At 44.6% G+C, this 17975-nt stretch overlaps 1 protein-coding gene across 2 annotated transcripts in view; it reads left to right on the top strand.

Moving 5' to 3' along the window:
• The window catches only part of aff1 (AF4/FMR2 family, member 1), a 46288-nt gene that overhangs the window by 24125 nt on the left and 4188 nt on the right, over positions 1–17975 (top strand). Inside the window, exons 4-18 of one of the 2 annotated variants that reach the window (XM_064308497.1) lie at positions 5025–5066; positions 5475–5561; positions 7350–7386; positions 7931–7985; positions 11446–11611; positions 12379–13290; positions 14049–14143; positions 14470–14671; positions 14887–14978; positions 15109–15172; positions 15277–15413; positions 16153–16224; positions 16403–16496; positions 16924–16967; positions 17400–17617. In XM_064308497.1, the coding sequence (XP_064164567.1) occupies positions 5025–5066; positions 5475–5561; positions 7350–7386; positions 7931–7985; positions 11446–11611; positions 12379–13290; positions 14049–14143; positions 14470–14671; positions 14887–14978; positions 15109–15172; positions 15277–15413; positions 16153–16224; positions 16403–16496; positions 16924–16967; positions 17400–17617 (2317 nt within the window). Of the gene's footprint in view, positions 1–5024; positions 5067–5474; positions 5562–7349; positions 7387–7930; positions 7986–11445; positions 11612–12378; positions 13291–14048; positions 14144–14469; positions 14672–14886; positions 14979–15108; positions 15173–15276; positions 15414–16152; positions 16225–16402; positions 16497–16923; positions 16968–17396; positions 17618–17975 lie in introns of both variants that reach the window. The other variant, XM_064308496.1, reaches the window with a different exon arrangement.

Raw genomic sequence — 17975 nt, 5'->3', positions numbered from 1 at the left:
TAAGAAAATGAACTTTCATTGCTCCCTGATCGGGAGGATTCTTTACTTTTTTAATTCTAATACTTTATTTTGTGAAGCAAAATTATCTTAACTGCATTTATCAGACTTTTTTTTATCAGCAGCAATGTTTCCCAGTCTGCAGATGTGCAGACGGAGCACAGCTGGGGGCAGAAAGGGTTGAACACTGAGTCCTGATCTACATGACGTTGTTCGTAAAATGCTTGTGCGCTCTCTGCACCTGTGAGATGTTGAGCCCGTTGTAGGCCGTGCTGTGAGGCCCGGTCTGCAGTGCTGCATAGGCGGGCATTTCCCCAGCGGGGCGGCCTAATCCGGGCTGGGATAGCTGCGCAGTGACTCGCCCCTCTGCATCGCTGCGTTTGCGCTATGGCAGAGGCCTGCGCCTCACAAAATGGCACTTTAGTTATATTTGTGTCGTCTCCATGGCAACGGCAAATGAGAGAGCTGGCAGGACACTGTGGCCTTCTGGGAGCAGGGTTCAGTATGCGTTCCCTAAAATGCTTCGGTATTGGGTAAGATGTGTACTCGGATTTTGTTAGACGTTCAGGTTTTTATTTATTAAATGAGTGAAGGCTGCTCTGTTAGAATGCACCATAGCCACAACAAAAGTCTCTGTCAGAGTGTTTGTGTTTTTATGGGTCTCTGGCACTTCAGTAAGGAGGTCAGAAGGTCTGTGGGCCTGGGTTTGGCCCAGTGCTGTGGCCCACCTGGAGCCGGCATCGATAGGGAACACAGCCTCAGCTTCTCTGAAATGGGTGTGCGTGCATACGGACACGTGTGTGTGCTTGTGTTGCTTCACAGCTCAGGTAAACGCCCATAATGTGGAGCGTGGTGCCTGTCAGCACAGTTTTCAAGCAGTCCATTTCCAGTGGTGCTTAAGGATTTTTACTGCCGCTGGATTGTATTGCAGTCATTTTTCGCTGGCTTGCATTCATTCTGTTTGGCTCGTAAAGGGACACTTAAGGGGTCTAAATTTTTACGGTGAAGTTGGGCGAACGAAAAGAAGCTACCTGTAAAGGTTGAAGTAATGAAGTGCAGGTACTGTTTTTATATGCCTCATGCCCTTTTAAAATGACACTACCTGATAAAGCTGCATACTCTGTCATTTACACTAGAGCCTCAGGGATGGGTTACTTCATGTGGAATGTTGCCTTGAAGTTCTTTAACAGTGTTCTTGTTTTTGCTATCAGCTTTCACCAAAGGGTGTGTCACGAAGGCTTGAAGGTGATTGGCTACCGAGAGGGTATAATAGTAATCTGGGTCTCTAAGCTTGGTGTGTCTGAACATGTGCGGAGCTCACTGCTACCTAAATGAGTCCTGTGTCCCAGAGCTTCTCAGACTTGTGAGTAGGGTTTTTTCCCCCAGCCAGTCTTTTAACCAGTTAAGGTAATGGATAAGTGCACCCGTGATTTTTTCATTTAACAGATTAACCGGGCGCATGGTTGACCTCTGTCTTCCGGAAGCCATGACCACAGTGTCAAACTTTCAAAAGTGCAACCCTCTTGTCGATAAATGAATCCTGTTGTGCCCTGTCATTTTCTCCATCCCCTCCTCGAAAGCATTTCTGGAGAATGCATTACCTAAATGAGCGCAGTGCTTGTCTGAGAACCGATCCAGTTGATTAGTAAGTCCTAATTTTTTAAGAAGAAAAAAAACATTGGATGCTTTCCCTATTGGCCCTTGTTTCTCATTTTGTGAGTGTTGTCTGTGAGCGCAGATCATTATAAATGGCTAATCCAGAGCAGAGATCAGTTTTCAGCTCATCACTCTTGGGTACTGGTTTTGGTCCAAGTAAAAACTAGCACATGTGCACTAAATGTAATGTTGCTATTGCTGTGTAACTGAGTCTGGTAGCCTATGTTTTATTTTAATGTGAATTTATTCATACCCTTGTTCAGAGAAATGACATTCACTGGGTTCAGTGGAGGGGTCAGACTGCGCTCTTGACATGACTTTCTCTTTGTGCTCTTTCGCTGCATTGTCTGCCAGTAGTGGGGAAATGCCAGTTTAACATCCTGTAATAGAGTTGACATAGCAAATGTTTTTAAATTCAGTATTGGCAGCCAAGTTTCCCCCCCAGAAAACTGTCCACTCTGCTGAACAGGCTGGCGGCTCAGGGCGTGCCCGGTCAGAAGATGCCCCCATGTCTGCTCCTCTGTGGCCCTGGCACTGCCAGGGGTCTGCAGCCCATGCTGCCCGCCCCTGGCTTTGACTGCATCTTTCAGTTCTAGCGAAAATCGATTGGATTCCCCTGATTCACTACCACAGCGGCATTTAAAGGGGACAGTGGGTCAGGGGGCCGTGTGGACGCAGGAAACGGTGCTCTCCCCCACGTTGTACCTTGCCCCGTTGCCGTATGCTGCCGGGTCGGCACAGGTGAAAGCTCAAAGGGACAAGTTATTCCCAAAGGAGGGGAGAGTATGGGCTCTGACACGCAGTCCCCTGACACTGCAGGGCCTCAAACTGGAATGCCATAGCAGCCTTCTGTCAGGCTGTAGTGCTAGCCTTTAGCGCTGTGTTTCAGGTGGCCCAGTCGCGCCGGTGCCGCTTGGTGGCTCTGAAGACTGTACAGGCAGTCGGGTTACGGACGTCCGACTTACGGACAAGTCGTGCTTATGAACGGACTGCCATTAAGCCTAATATAAAAGAAATTCTCTCTCTCTCTCTTCAGTGCAGTACCGTATGTAGTTACTTTTATTATTACTGTATTATTATTATTATGTACTGTATTATTGTGTTTAAGGTGTTTTAGTGTATTTGGAAGTGTTTCTTAAGTGTTTTATATGCATAGAAATGTAAAATATATACTATATACTAAGACAAACATTTGACTACCTGACTCTAAATAAGAACTGTATGTACCTGTTCCGACTTACCTACAAATTTGACTAAAAGACAGACTTAGGAATGGATCTCATCCGTAACCTGGGGACTGCCTGTACTTTAAAAGCAGGAGCTTCCCTTTTGGCCTCTGCAGCAGTGCACTGCAATCCCCCAGCAGTGAATATTAGGGTGACTAATGGAGTGTGGCTTCAGCTAACAGCCAGGACACCGAGCTCTACTGTCAGTATGCATAAGCTCAAGGAATTGTGCAGTCTGCTTAGATCTGAGGCTTAGCTTTTCACCACCAAATATCCCCACATATCAGACTTGCTTAGGTTTTCCCATCTGTCACCCTTTTGCATTTGCAAAGCTAACTTACCGTGGCTTACATTGGCAGAGGCCTACAGATTGGTAAGCAAATAATTGGTTTGAATAGTATAATTTAAACTGTGGCTGCACTCCAGAACTTTTCTGCCTTAATGTTCCTCTCAATAGCATCTGGGAACTGTTAAGGCGTAAGACTCGCAAGTGGGACCAAATAAAAACGAAATGGTGTTTCATTTTAAATTATAGTAGCAGTTAACTTGCTGTTGTTGAAGCCATGACGGCAATTTCAGGGCAGGGCCTGAAATTGTAGTAGGAAAAGCCTGACGTGGGGACCAGCTTGTGTTGAGATTTGTGTATCAACAGTTCTTTTCCAAAACTGAGTGGGTGTGTGGGGCATGTATGGCTGTCACATTCTGTTTTTGACCACTTTAACCTGCAGTTAAAATAAACACAACCGTGTGTGCAGTATCACAGTAATGCTCAACATTTTATATTTCCAGTATTGTTTTATCAACAATAATTTACACTGATAATTCAGCAGCCAGGATTAGACAGATTGTGATCTAGGGCAGTTGTTGGTACAGTTTGTTTGTTGTTGTTTGTAAAATGATCAGCAAAAACCAGGGCCTGATATCACTGAATAAAAGATCTAATTTGAACTTTTGTGGCAAAAAACAAATAATGAAACTGTGATCAGGTTATCAGATAGAGATTTTGAGCTTACTCTCCACTTACATCCAGCTGAAAGCAGACGCCACTCATGCTCTCTACATACCTGTTATTTGTCTTGTCTAGAAATGTTGGCTACTGAATCTAGAACTTTGATGCTTTGGCATTGTGAATATTTTAAAATATATTTTCAGGTGTGGCAGGCCAAACGCCAGAACAGCCTGTGCGCGATTTTTCAGTGTGAGAGGCGTTTGTGTGCAAAGAGGTGGTCCTTTCCTGTGTTAAGCGCTATCTGTATTTGAAAGGCAAATGAGATACTGTGCAAATATACTCTGGGGATGGCTGTTCTCCTGGCTCCAGATTATATTGTTTTACTACTAGCAGCAGGAGGCAATTAAACTGCGGCTGATATTGAAATAGTGGAAACGGCCCTAAATCTGTATGCCATTTAGTTCATTTAGCATTTAGGTGACTCGACATTTAGTATTTTAAAACGGCCTGAGTTTATGGTGGCCGGTCTGCTGCAGGTGAATTGAAGTATGACCGGCAATAGAGCACATGTCAATTATCAGTGTGAACACGGGATTGTTGTATACAGTGCATCAAAGTTCAACAGCCGACACATGCATGAGTGCTTGAGCCTCTACTGTGTTTTTAGGTTATCTGGAAAAGGGCAATCTTCTCACTTCAATAATCAACAGTTTGTCCAAGCAATGCGTTCTCTCTTATTTTTAAAATTTTTTTGGGGGTTTTCTCCCAGAGAAAAACTTTGTGACTTTAAAAACTTTGAAGACAGAGTCCCCAGATCCATTCTTGTGGGTATTATTGAAAGTGCAGTTGTCTCAATGCTGCAAGGCTGAAGCTGCAGTGGGCATTTGATGCTGCCTTTATGGATGGTCCGCACTCATCCCCCACCGATGCAGAAGCCAGACGCATCCGCTCCACAGCTGATTTAGCTGTCTGTGGTGTCACTGTGGTGTCGCTGCACCTGAACTGGTTGGTTCTGTCTGTGGCACTTGCTGTGGCTCCAGGTACGCTTGCGGGTGTCTCATGCGGGGAGCTGTTTTGCAATGCTAACATGCACTGAGTACGTACCTAACTGGCAGATCAGTTCAGTGGCTCTGCTATCTGTATTCTGCTGGCCGACTGTCCATAAACTTACACTGTGTTTTGCTTCTCATTTCCAGGCTTTATCAAATGAAACTCACTGTGTTGAAGAGATTCTGAGGGTAAGTCGGCTATTTTGATTTTAACATAATTTAAGAAAGCGGGACCGTGACCGTGTCCTTGGGATTTCTTTGGTCTTGGTTTTAGTAAATCATTTTTCATCACTACTTTGGAAAGTAATGATACATGCATATTCCCAATACATTACTGAATATCTTTTTGGGGGTTTAAGAACGATTATGGCAAAAGGAAATCAGTTTTTGTTCTTTGCCTGTGTCCTCATGACACTGCTTGGAGAACTGTATGAGGCCATAAAGTTCTGGTCCCTGGACGCTGAGGGAAAAGGTCATTAATGAATTCTGGTTGCGCAACAGAAGAGATGATGGGAGAAGGGCAGTACTGACCTGATGTCTTAATGTCACGTTCTGCGGTGCTGATGTCGACTTCCCTACCGGTTGCTTCTTTTCCAGGAAATGACCCACTCTTGGCCGCCACCGTTGACGGCCATTCACACGCCTAGTACCTCTGAGCCCTCCAAATTCTCCTTCCCCACAAAGGTGAACACCCCTTTCCCACCCCCAACCCCCTCCGTCTTCTCATCAGGCCCTGTGTTGTGATAATAAAGAGGTGACTGTTGTTTTATTTTACGTAAGCATTTATGTTATGAAACAGCCTTGCATCAAGGCTGCCCTATTTTACTGCCAGTAGGGAGGTGGGTTGTTCACTTCCGTACATGTCTGTGGCACAAAGCACAACAGCATGGAGCCCCTTGTGGACCTGTTGTGAAAGCAGAAGAAATTAATCAACTAATTTTCTTCAAACTATGCACATTTAGTATTTTATACAAAGGATTCAGCTCTGGCTTTGGGTTTGCCATGGCAACTGGCGGTTTGTTGACATACGACTGGCCTACTCATCCCCTGATTGGTGTAAACCACCACTGTCCATGAAAGACGAAATGGTAAACCAAATAAGAATGATTCAATTCAATGAAAATAAACTATTATCACTTCACAAGACAAAACCTGTTTCCTATTAAAAAGATTTTTTTCATATTTTCTTATTCTGTGATTTACCAAAAAAACTTTTAATTTCATGTAAACTACTTTTATTAGTTAGTTCAGTTTACAGTATAAGCCAAGTCATTATCCACATTTTAATTAATCATATTAATCATACTTTCTGCTCCAGAACTGGTATGATAGAGCCTGCATTAGTGTCAACTTCAGAACCAGTCCACATGCTTATGTGCGTGTGCCTTGCACTACTGACTGCCCCATTACACTGCAACACACTCTTCGTTTGTACTTACTGAATAAGCAAGGTGCAGCAGTGCATGAAGTGACTTCAAATGTTTCATGTATGGACCCCTTGGGATTGAAGGACTGAACTATAGTCTTAAAAAAGTCAATAAAAAGTGATCCCTATCTGGAAATTAAATTCAGTAAAATGTGGAGCAGAGGCTGGATGGGACCCCCTGATTAGCTAGCACGTGCCACGCGAGTGGCATCTCGTGGAACCGAAGAGGGAACTGATCCTCAGTGTGCACGCTGGCAATGAACAAGACAGGGAAGAGCTTCAAATGGCATCAGATTGTGTTATTCAGTCCCCTTCAGTCCCCTTAAAAAATTAATTAAAAAAAACAATTACCAAAAAGGTCTTTATTGATCATTTTGGAGGAATATTCAAGAATACCCCATTGCTCCTAAGGTGGTTAATGGTGTAACGCAATGGGAACCTGTTCAACAAAAAAATGAATTACAGTAAAGTATAGTCTGCTTGGGCTGGAAACTACTGACGTAAGTGAGCAGAAAGCTGTTTCACAATTTATATGACATTTAGGCCTGTTTGCGGTGACATTGTCTTGTTGTCATTTGCTCACATTGTCATTTTCTTTCTCCTTTCACTTTCAGTTCCTCTCCTGTGATAGTTAATTACTTTTCTTTTATCGGAAAACCCTGTGGTCCACAAGCAAAGTCTCCTGAACAGCACAGCTCATATCTTTAAATCACAATCCATTATCATCCTAATAGGCAAAAGAATTCTACATGCATACTGTGCATGTATACAAATGAATATTGTGCTTGTATAAAATTAATTGTTTGACTGGAGTGTGCATAAATTCATTCATTGTTATCAGTGTTATATTCCCCTTTCTACAAAGATATATTCACTGACGATTTCACTTTTTTTTTCTTCTTCCTGGCACTGAACTTGTGTTTTTACTATTTTTATTTAAACGCACTCTTAAATTATTATAAAATACTTTTTAGCATTAGTCTTGAATTACACCTAACAATCCAAACTGAGTGTGAAGCCTCATATTTCTTTTATTTTTCCTTCAGGAAACGCAGCATGTTCATTCTGGTTTTTCAGGACAAAGTAAGTGAAATCCAAGGATTTGGTGTGTACAATGGATGTATTATACTTTAGGTTTTATGTAAGATCTGCCCCAGCAACATTCTCTTGAAAGCAAACATACCCTTCTTCATCGGCGCACTTGGCGGTTGGTGGGAGCTTCTCCCTAGCTGTTTTTTGTTTGCTTGTTTTTGCTGGTGGGCTGTATATGCCGGTTTGTGTCTCTGTCTGCCTAATTTGCTACAGAGCAGAGCTCACAAAGACCCCACTGGTGTCATTTCACATCATACTCAGTGGTCATGGTCAGACTTGAAAACACTCCTGCGGGCTTTTAACATCAAAGTAACCCCAGAGCTTGGACAGTTACATGCTAGCAATTACCTTTTATTTATCTTTGTTTCTTAGCTCCCAGTAGTTAAAGCTGCATCGATCAATACCTTATTGCACGTCTTGCATGCATTAAACAGCTAGCCTAAGATTTTAGGAGATGGGGTGTCAGCCCTGATAAACTGGAAGCAATTGCATACTTTAGCTTGTTGGCTTCATTTCTCTCTCTCCTCTCCTCAAGGAAGCTATGGATTGTCTCCAAAGGCTCCATCATCCATCTGTCAGCAGGGATCATCGTGAGTACAACCCCACGTCCGTGTCCATCGCTTCTGAAAAGGTCAGGGGGGCCTGTGTGGCTTTGTTGTGAGGAGGGAGGAAGTGGCTGCTCCTTGGCCTCCAAACCTGGAGCCAAGCCCCAGTGCCAAAGCGATTAGGTTACCTCTCTCCAAGGCTCTTTGGGGAGACTACAGACTGAGAAGTGACAGGAAACCCTTACAGCCCACAGCGGTCACAAGGGGCTCGCTTGCTCCTCCTCATGAACCGTGCCAGGCTGCAGCAGATGCAGTGTGAACCCAGTAGTTCAAGGTCATGTCTTAAAGTGGAGGTGCAAGCTCAGACTGTAGAGTAGCGATGGCAGTTCTGTGGTGGTAGATGTGTTCTCTTTCACACAGACTCCAGCAAAGGCTTGTCAAGTGACCGTTTGTGCGTTCTGTGTGATGCGTTTGTTTCAAACTACCCAGTGCCTGTTTCAGGTTGTTATGAATTAGTGTGAAAATAATTATATTTTCACTGAAAAAATGATATGCTGTTTGAAGGGATGAGGAGGAGAAGGGTTTGAGATGTGTAGGTTTTCAATCATTAGAGCTTTGCCATGACAACATTCAAGAAGTGAAACTCTTGGAAATCAGTGCAGCAGTACATTGACTCATCTGCATTCTGTAATTGCCAGAGTTCCTGGAAAAAGCCTTCAAGGTTTCTTTTGACTATAGGGGCACTGGGAGTACCCAGTTTATTTTTAGCAAGGCCAGACAGGTAAAGATGGGAATCTCCCCCTGGAGGCTTCCTGTTATATTAGGCTCACACCTCCAGAGACCCTGTCCCTTAACTGCTTACACAGTCTTCCTCACATTATAAGGGAGGCAAGCACCATCTTATTGTTCTGCAGAAAATAATAATACTAATAATAACAGTTGATAGAATGTGCGTAATTATAATATGGTAGTTAAATAACAAAAACCTAGTCCCTTTGATTTTGGCAAAGAACTTATGCTCAGACTCATTGGATTTCCCTTTTGGATTTTTTTTAACAAAGGTTCTTCTTGGCAGTACTCATTTGTTTCGGACTGACGTTCAGCAATGGAAAAACCAGTTTAGAGTATTTCAGCTATTACTAAAATGCCCAGGTTCTCAGATGCTACCTCTCCAGGGCCTCCAACTAGCACTGACCACTTTAATACTTCTAGAGTTTTTATTGACTGCGATGTGGCTCAACTGTTTTTCTCAGACCTGCCTTCCTGCCACATTGTTAAAATTCACAGTATCTCTGTCACCATCTATGTCTCAGTCCTATTTTCAGCTAAAGTCTGTGGAACCAGTGACAACCTTTGAGTTAAGTGTGTGCAAAAGAGTGGTTTAACACCTGAACCTGTGAAATACAAATTTTAGGAATTATGTACCATTTTGTAAAATTGTTTCCATACATGTTGGAAACTTCTGGATGCATTCTTGCATAATTTTTATATTCATTTTGTTATACTTGTATGCATATTTATGGATACATTTTAAAATTTAGAAAATTCTCTGTCCTTCCTAGAAAAAAAAATTGTAAAGGGTTGTTCCTAGCAACATTTGTCACATTGAATATACCATACAGGAAGACTGGTTTGCACAAAAACACCTACATAGAGGAGGTACCCACACAAGTATGGCTGCTTGTCTGTAAATTGGAAGTAAACGCAGTCTACAATCTCAAGGCATGTGCAAGAAACGTATGTATGTTAAGCTTCTCTGCAGTGGTATCTGAATTAAGCCACTATGGGAATTAAAATTAAAAAATTAAAAAATGACCTTTGTTGGCTACGCTTAAGAATCCTGGTGATGTTGCTTATTGTAGCACTAAACCGGTTTTTCACCAACTTTTGTTGGCACAGTTTGGTCTTCATCGTTCATATTTCAGCGCTGGACTGCTCGGAGGGAGGTGAACAGATAGGAGTCGGTGCAAGTCAGGATAAATGTTTCAGTAGGCAACGCCTAGATCAAGCATTTTTTGTTTGTGTTGGAAGATAGCCCTGTAGATATGACGTTTTACTTCGCAGCCATACCTCTCTTGAAGAGACTATTAAGTAAAGCTGGGCTATTAAATACCTGTTCTGCATGTCCAAGTGCAGTCATCTCCTATAGCTCCCAGTTACAGGACTAAAGTCATTGGTGATATAGTACAGTGGCCCCTTGCATGCTGTGGGGTTGTGTTCCTGGATTTGCCTGTGCTGGATGAATCTGTGCCTGGCAAGGGGTTAAGTCATTGGGGAAACTGGGGGTTAGGGGGAATTATTTTTTTAATTTAATTTTAGTTTTTTATATAAATCACCACCCCTGTGATACACACACACACAAATAATCATGCTAGTCTTTCTTGAATTATGTAAAGGTAAGACAATTTAAGAAATACACTGATCGCAGATGACTGTAACAATGACTGTAATGGTGGTTTGCATTGTTGACATTGGCGAAGCCATTCAATTGGCCATGCTGTAACCCTACCGTAGATTCTTGCGCATTCATATGACTGGAGCATTAACAATAAAGTGCCTGAGCCCGTGGAACAAAAGCGTATTTTAAAGGCAGCATAAATCATGTGGAAAATATCAGGTTTGTGCGTTACATGTTCACAGGCTAATGCACTAAATAGATAGCAAAAACGTTTCACAGCTTGGACAGACTAATCCATGCAGAACTATTAATTAACCCATCGTTTTCAAAAGCCCTGTTTTAAAGCAATTTAGATTTCTGTAGGAATAAATTATTATTGCCGGTATATCATGTATTCAGTAAAAGAGATTAGCTCCATAGTTTTTTATTCATTTATTTTTGTGACTGACAAGTGGCAGTATAGTTCTCCTATCATATTTTGTTTATAGGCCATGGTAGCTGTTATTCTACCGGTGGCATTTTTCTCAGCCGTGTAACATCCAGTCGATGCCTGAATTCACTCTCAGATAAATGGCTCATGTCAAGGCCAGTGTGTTTACACCTGTTTGCTCTGGCATGAACCAGAGTGTTCAGACCTTGGACTTTAAAAGTTTCACGATTCTGCCTCCTCCACTCAAGAGTAAAAGGAAGAAAATATGATTAACCCTTTGAAGAGTAGGTTCTTTGGAATGTTTTTTCCCACATAATTCTCAGTCAATGTTCTAGAACTCAATTTCTTTCAATTACTAGTAATGTTTGTTACATCAGCATTAGAGTGTTGAGTTAAAGACACTCTAATCACATATTTGTGATCTCACAGTGGAGCCTGAATGAGCCTTAAGCAAGATGTGCGTAGTAATTATTTTGTAACTTGAGGCTTATGGGTATTTTGCATAACTGCTGTTTAAATGTTGGTGGCAGTAGGAGTGCCTTCACTAAAGGCATATTTTTGGCAAAGAATCAACATGTTGTGTTTACACACCTGGATTATTGTGTTCTTACCTGCTGGTCATCCTGCTGTTTTATCTCCCTCCTCTGTGATGTCTGTGCCAACCCCCCCCCCCGCAGGACGGTCCAGAGCACCAGCGTGGTGTCGGCACATTCCAGCGGGGGGGAGTCCGGCAGCTCTAGCGATTCGGAGAGCACTTCCGGGTCCGAGTCCGACAGCGAGAGCAGCCAGAGCGCCAAAGAGGAAGTTCCCCCTCCTCACGGGAGCAACCCAGCCGTGCCCAAGGTACATCCACCCCTTTCCCATCCACCCCCCACGCACCCTCCGCAGTTACAGGACATTTACTGAAACCACCTCACGTCCCTTCAGACGACGCTGCAGGCTATTCAAATGATTCCTTGTCTAAGCGTCACTGAATCTCTTGCATCATTCAGAGGTGTAGAATAGATTCATCTTGTAACATTGACACTGATGTCTTAAGTTTTTTTTAATGTAGAAGAAGGTAGAAGCGGAGCTTAAAAAAGGCTTGAAAAGCAAATGAATACTACAGGGTGAAAGAGTTGTGTTTTAAAGAACAGAGAGAAGCAAGTTAGTCCTCATTGCGTTTGTCTCCGAGTAAGATGACACCTTGCTGGTGACTCACCCTGTACTGTTGTAGTATGTGGGTGGGCTCCATGGTCTAGTAACAAATCTAGACCCTGCCGGTCCTTGGCTGGTTGAAATTCAGGAGGGCAGTGCATATTTGCTATAGTGGTGCCCAGAGATGGATTTCTGTTAACTGCACTGTGTTCTGTTGCACACCAAGGATACCCTCTCTGGTCAGTTGAGTGCCCAAAGTTTGCTTCTTCACGGTGTCGTCCTTGCCTCGCTGACCCTTTGTAGTCATTTAATTCCCTCACTATGATTGTTCCTTTTCATTCTCCTTTGTTTTTCCTCATTCAAAGCAAAACATTGACTATTTATAGTGTGAACGCAAGTGGTAAAAATGACGTTTTGCCAGAGAATAGCAATTATAATCGATTTTTGATTATTGTGTCTATTTCTTTATCCAGACTGATGATGCCCCAACAGAAGATAAATGGCACCTGCATAACTGGATAAAAATAAACCAGCAGAACTCGAGTGGAGACGGCCAGGGTGACAGGGCACAGGCTCTGAGCCCTGTTCCCAAGCAGCCACAGGAGGAGGAAGGGCAAGCCAGTCCTGCAAAGAACTACAAATCCCAGAACCTCACACTTCCACCCAAGTTCAGTGACAATGTGGTCAAGCCAGTGCAGGAAGGTTCTCACAGCCAGCTGGGCTGCCACAAGTCCCCCTCTCGCACTGATAGCCGGGGCCAAAGAAAGACAGTGGGTAGCAAGCATCCCTCGAAAGCCACCATGGCGCCTCGGCCCGAGGAGACCAAGCCGGGGTTAAAGGTGGAGAGTGTGGAGGTGGTTGCCCACGACACAGACCATACTTTCACAGAGAGGCCAAAGGTCAAAACGAAACCTGGGCGAGAGAAGAGCAGCTCAAAGGCCGAGAGCAGGAAGTCGGCCAAGCGTGGCTCCTCGGAACAGAAAAAGCCGAAAGAACTGGCACCCAAGGACGAGTCGGCACCTATCGGCAGGAGCAAGACGGAAGCCGGTGTGTTGGCCAGCCCACCGCACGTCCGGCAGCCATCACCCCCGGCAAGCGTTACTGCCGTCCGGTCAGAGAAGTCGGCTGAGAAGAGGCAGAAAAAGCCCCGGGGGCGGTCACCCGCAGACGAGAGGAAGCGCAAAGCGTCCAGGAAGGCGGAGCAGGGCCGGGCCGGCGCCCTGGTGGTGAAGATCAAACTCAGCCTGCTCTCCAGGGTCCCGCAGACCCAGCCCAAAGCAGCTCCCCCAACCAGCAGGGTGCCGGAGCCAGCCGACGGGAAGAGGCCGGAGCCGGAGAAGAACGATGGCGTCAAGGCTCCCTCCCAAGGAAGCCGAAAGAGAGAAGTGGGTCCGCTCGTCTTCTGCTCTGAGAAGTGATGCTCTTTGTCTCTGTGAAGCCAGATTTTTCCTTTATACTTCTGCTGTCCCTAAGAATTTTTTAACCTGTATTCATGGCTATGCCCTTTGTTTTGTTTATATATCTTTTTGTTTTTGCTCTTCTATCTTTCCTTGCCCAGTTTGATTAACTGTGTATAAATCTTGCCAGCATTAAGCTAAAACCAGTTCAATCTTCAGTGATGGACTTTTGAAGTTGGACAGCTTGTGGGATATGCGCAGATACTCCAGGGGGTAGTTCCCCAGCTGTCCCTGTCACTTCTTGGTGGTGACGGTCGACAACTTAGTGATTCAGTGACAATTATGTAACTACCCACGGAACTGAGTCAAGTACATGGCATTGTGGTAGATTAATCTGCTTTGTAAAATTGAAGGAGCCTGCTGTTCATTTAAGGTTTGGCTTCATTTAAGGTTTCATCCACTCTACAGAGAAACACATAGCTGCTTTGCGTTACTCTAAGAGCACAGGAATGAAAACAGTCTGCTCTCGATATTTCTAACACTTATCAGCTAGGGCTGTTTTTGTGCTGTGAACGAATGCCTCTCAACAAGGTGTTAACCCTGAAGGTAATGTTTGCGTGTGTCTGCTCCCTAAATCCATCGTAAGTGGTGTTTTCTAACAGCTGCATGGCAAACTGTCTAAAAGGCAGTTAGGTGATCTTCACCAAACATTAACGGGGGGGATGTCGGGTTTGTGGCTTTAACAGGCTGAGAAGGAGGGACAAACTTTGCCTCGAAAGTGTCCAAAACTGGACAAAGAAGCCAAGCCTTCCAGCTCCAACCAGAGTTCCAGAAAAAACAAGTGAGTCAAACTTATTGCAAAGAGGCAGGCTTCTTGGCTTGAAACTGGATGAGCCAACCTGTGAAGCTGTCTTTTTGTGTATAGGTTAAGAGCAGTTAAATCCTTAAGTTGCAGTCTGCACCATTTTAAGTAGGGAGACAAGGTAGGCCTGAGGATGAATTTGGGTCTTCTACCCCTGCTGCTATTAATTATGATGGTGTAATGTTATATGTTAATGATGGTAAAGTAGATTCTGTGTAGCGTGTCTGTCAGGGCTCTAGCTGAGGGCTGACTGGCTGGAACTCAGCCCAGTAACGCCCTTCCTGCGCCCGTCCCGTCTGCTCCAGGGTACCCAGCAGCACAGGGAAGGAGCGGGACAAGAGGAAGGAGAATAAGAGCCAGCCGGTCACTCAGGACCCCCCCAAGGTGACGGGACACAAGCGGCGCACCGCTGAAACCAGAGAGGCCAGCAAGTCCCGGGACAGCGGGCAGACGGCCAAGCACAAAAAGAGCACAGCCAAACGCTCCGACCACCCCAAAACTGGCAAGGTGCGTCCTCTGGGGGGAGGGGTTGTAGTCTTAGCCAACTGTGACTACTCTCTGTAATACAAGGGTAAAGGTATTTGTTAACCTTTCCCCTGAGCAGTCTGTAGTTCAGGTGGTCTCACTGGTGCGTGTTAAAGGTGTCAGAGCATGTTAAACCCTTCTGATGTGTCCTCAGTATGTGCCTTTAGCATCCCTGTCCTGTGTGCGCCTCCCAACAGAAAGCTCCGAAGGGTGGCTTTGCCTTTCCTGTTCCTGCCCTGCCCACCGGAGCCTCCGCTCCATCTCGTCCCCTCCTCAAATTTGAAGACAGGTAAGGGGAACAAAGTATCTAAGAGTACCACTGGAAAAAGACGGGGGAATACAGAACGATGGATTGTGAGGTGTTTCAGCATCGCGGCGTCAGCGTGCGGGGTCCTAAGGCTGTCCGATCTCTCTCACAGGCAGTATCCTGTGGAGTATCACATGAAGGAAGCCAAAAAGCTGAAGCACAGAGCAGATGCCACCGTAAGTGTCCCCGCTCCTACACTGCTCTCCCCTGCACGGACCAGACCGAAGAGCTGTAACATGACCGGGCGACCCGTTTGCTCTCTCTCTCTCCCCCTCTACAGTCCGATAAGGTTGGCAAAGCTTTCGACTACCTGGATGCCGCCATGTCCTTCGTTGAGAGCGGGATCGCCATGGAAGCTGACCCTCAGACGCCAAAGTCGGCATATACCATGTTCTCCGAGACTATGGACCTGATCAGGTCAGCGGTCGAAAGTGGAGGAGCCATCATGCACCACATACCCACAGGGTTTGAAGTCGTTGTGGCCTTCCCCTTATCAGTGGAGTCCTCCACACTGGCCCACTGCCACTGCCTACACTCGGCTCGGTGAAAATAGTTTTGATGACGGTCAGTTTCTACCTGTATGCCCTTTAAGACAGGGTGTGATAAGATTTTGGTTTTGACATGGATCACAGCTACCGCAAATGTCAAAAATGGAGGGTGCCAGACTGACTGCAGTTACGCAGGCGTGTAGGCTAGTGCAATAAAAATAAGGTATCTTGCATAAATATTGTGCAAGATGAACATACATAAATATTGTGCAAGCTTGGGGAGGGAGACCATGATATAGTCCATTACACATTTATACCACCCGCTCTCTACCTCATGTGAAATACCTTGAGCAATGGGGCGATAACATCGTACCAGCTAGGACATGCTTTACTCTCTCCAACATCACTGTCCCCCATGTGAGTCATGGGAGTTATTTAATATGCCCCCTGCTTCCCTCCTGTCAGTATTTATCTTTCTTCTCAAGTTTATAAATACTACTCCCATCGTCAGATAACCCCTGCAATTTTGGCATTCAAGAAAGCTTTTCTTTTTAACAGAACGGTGATTACTTCTCTGATTCATTACAATGGTAATGATTTTGAACAGAAATGACTGTGACCCCATTTTAAAGACAACCACCTTAATATTTGTTTGTTTTCTCATATAGATTCATTCTGAAGCTGAAGAACTCTCTAGATCCGTCAGCCCCATCAACTGAAAAAGCCTTTGTGGTGTTATGGTACGTGATAACCGAGGAGAATTCTAGGCTTCATATGAGGTCAATTTTCAAAGAAAGGTTTGTCAGTAAATGTGAATTTGAATGCGTCTTTGATACTGTAAATCGGTTCCATCGCTTGCCGTAGTTGCAGTATAGTGCAGTGAAACGTAACTCGTTATGCCCTCTGTCCTGTCCTCAGTATGCGATGCCAGTCCCTGTTGCAGATGGCCATGTTTCGCTACAAACGAGAAGCAGCACTGAAATACTCCAGAACGTTATCAGAACATTTCAAGGTAAGTTTCATCAAAGTTAAGTCTGGTTTTATTGCACTGGAATATCAGCAGTCTGAAGACAGGTGTTCTTTATTCAGACCGGGATATCCCATGTTAATGTCTGATGAAAAGAAACCTGCTGGCATTCTGAATGTTCTGTTCAAAAAATGGAGACAGGATCCAAGTTTACCGAATTGTTTCATTACAAAATGGAATAAGAATGAAAGCTTTTTTTATGCATTTCAGCTCATTCGGTTTAGTTCAGGTTAAAAATTCTGAGATTTAGTTTTTTTACATTAATGTAAAAAAAAAAAAAAAATTGTGATAGTTATATTTTGGTCTCCATAAAAATATGCTCTTGCTGCTTCTTTAACACGTGACAGTTTTGTAAAAATCTATGCATGCCTGCATCAACATGGAAGTTAATTAAGGGCAATTTTTTCCCTAGAATTCCTCAAGGTCAGTGCGAGCTCCTTCGCCCTGCGTCTCAAAGTAAGTGCTGTTCCTTGTGTCTACAGAGTGCACTGTAATGCGTTTGCTTAACTCTGTACTGTTAGCTACCATGGCATGAAACCGCAGGCCCCGCCCGTCTGCATGATTAATACCTGGAGCATTTGTACAGGGTTCAGCACTTCTTCTGGGAGCTCAGTGTTGAAAAATAAATAATAAATTAAAAAAACTGGAAATGCTGAAATGTGATATCGGTGCAGATAAACCGAGCCACAGGAGTACCCACACATGATTTAGTGCACCAGCTTTCTCTCACGTGTACTTACCTTCTGCCTCGTTCCCTCACTCCCCACCTTTTTCATACTCTACCTATACCCCTCCCCTGTTTCTCTCTCTCTCTCTCTCTGTCTGCCTGCCTGTCTGTCTGTCTCTCTCTGTTCCTCTCCCTCCCTCCCTCCCTCCTACTCTCAGAAGTACGGGCACGCCCTCCCCGATGTCCCCGATGCCGTCCCCGGCCAGCTCGGCCAGCTCTGGGCCGGGCTCCAGCCTCGGTAGCGGCGGCGGCGGCACCACCGTGGTTATCCCCCAGGTGATCCAGCAGATGGCCTCGTCCTACGTCAACATCACCGCCCTCTTTCTGAGCGCACACGACACCTGGGAGCAGGCCGAGGCGCTCGCCCAGGGAGCCAGCGGTGAGGACACGCCGTGTGCCAGGCAGCACAGTCACAGCGCATTTCCCAGGCTTAAAGCTGCAGCTCGTTTTATTACCACCAGAGGGCGTAAAACATGTTTACATGTAACGCACAGAGGCAGGAAGTGAGCTGTAGTTCCAGTGTTATTTTTATAATTGTTAATGTTTTTGTGGGTAAAACATTAAAATGGAATTGAATTTAGATTTGGCCTCACCCAGGATAATGTTGAAAAATGTGCTTTCTATGCATCTATTTTCATTTTGCCTATAATTGTAATTTTTTGTCACTTAGCATAGGCTTAGTGAAGCAGCAGTTTTAAACACTACTGATCGTTAATCACATTTGTAATTTACCACAT

The sequence above is a fragment of the Anguilla rostrata genome, chromosome 14, assembly GCF_018555375.3.
Source record: "Anguilla rostrata isolate EN2019 chromosome 14, ASM1855537v3, whole genome shotgun sequence".
Taxonomy (NCBI): domain Eukaryota; kingdom Metazoa; phylum Chordata; class Actinopteri; order Anguilliformes; family Anguillidae; genus Anguilla; species Anguilla rostrata.
Note: the sequence above shows the minus strand (reverse complement) of the source record. Positions and strands in the feature narration are given on the sequence as shown.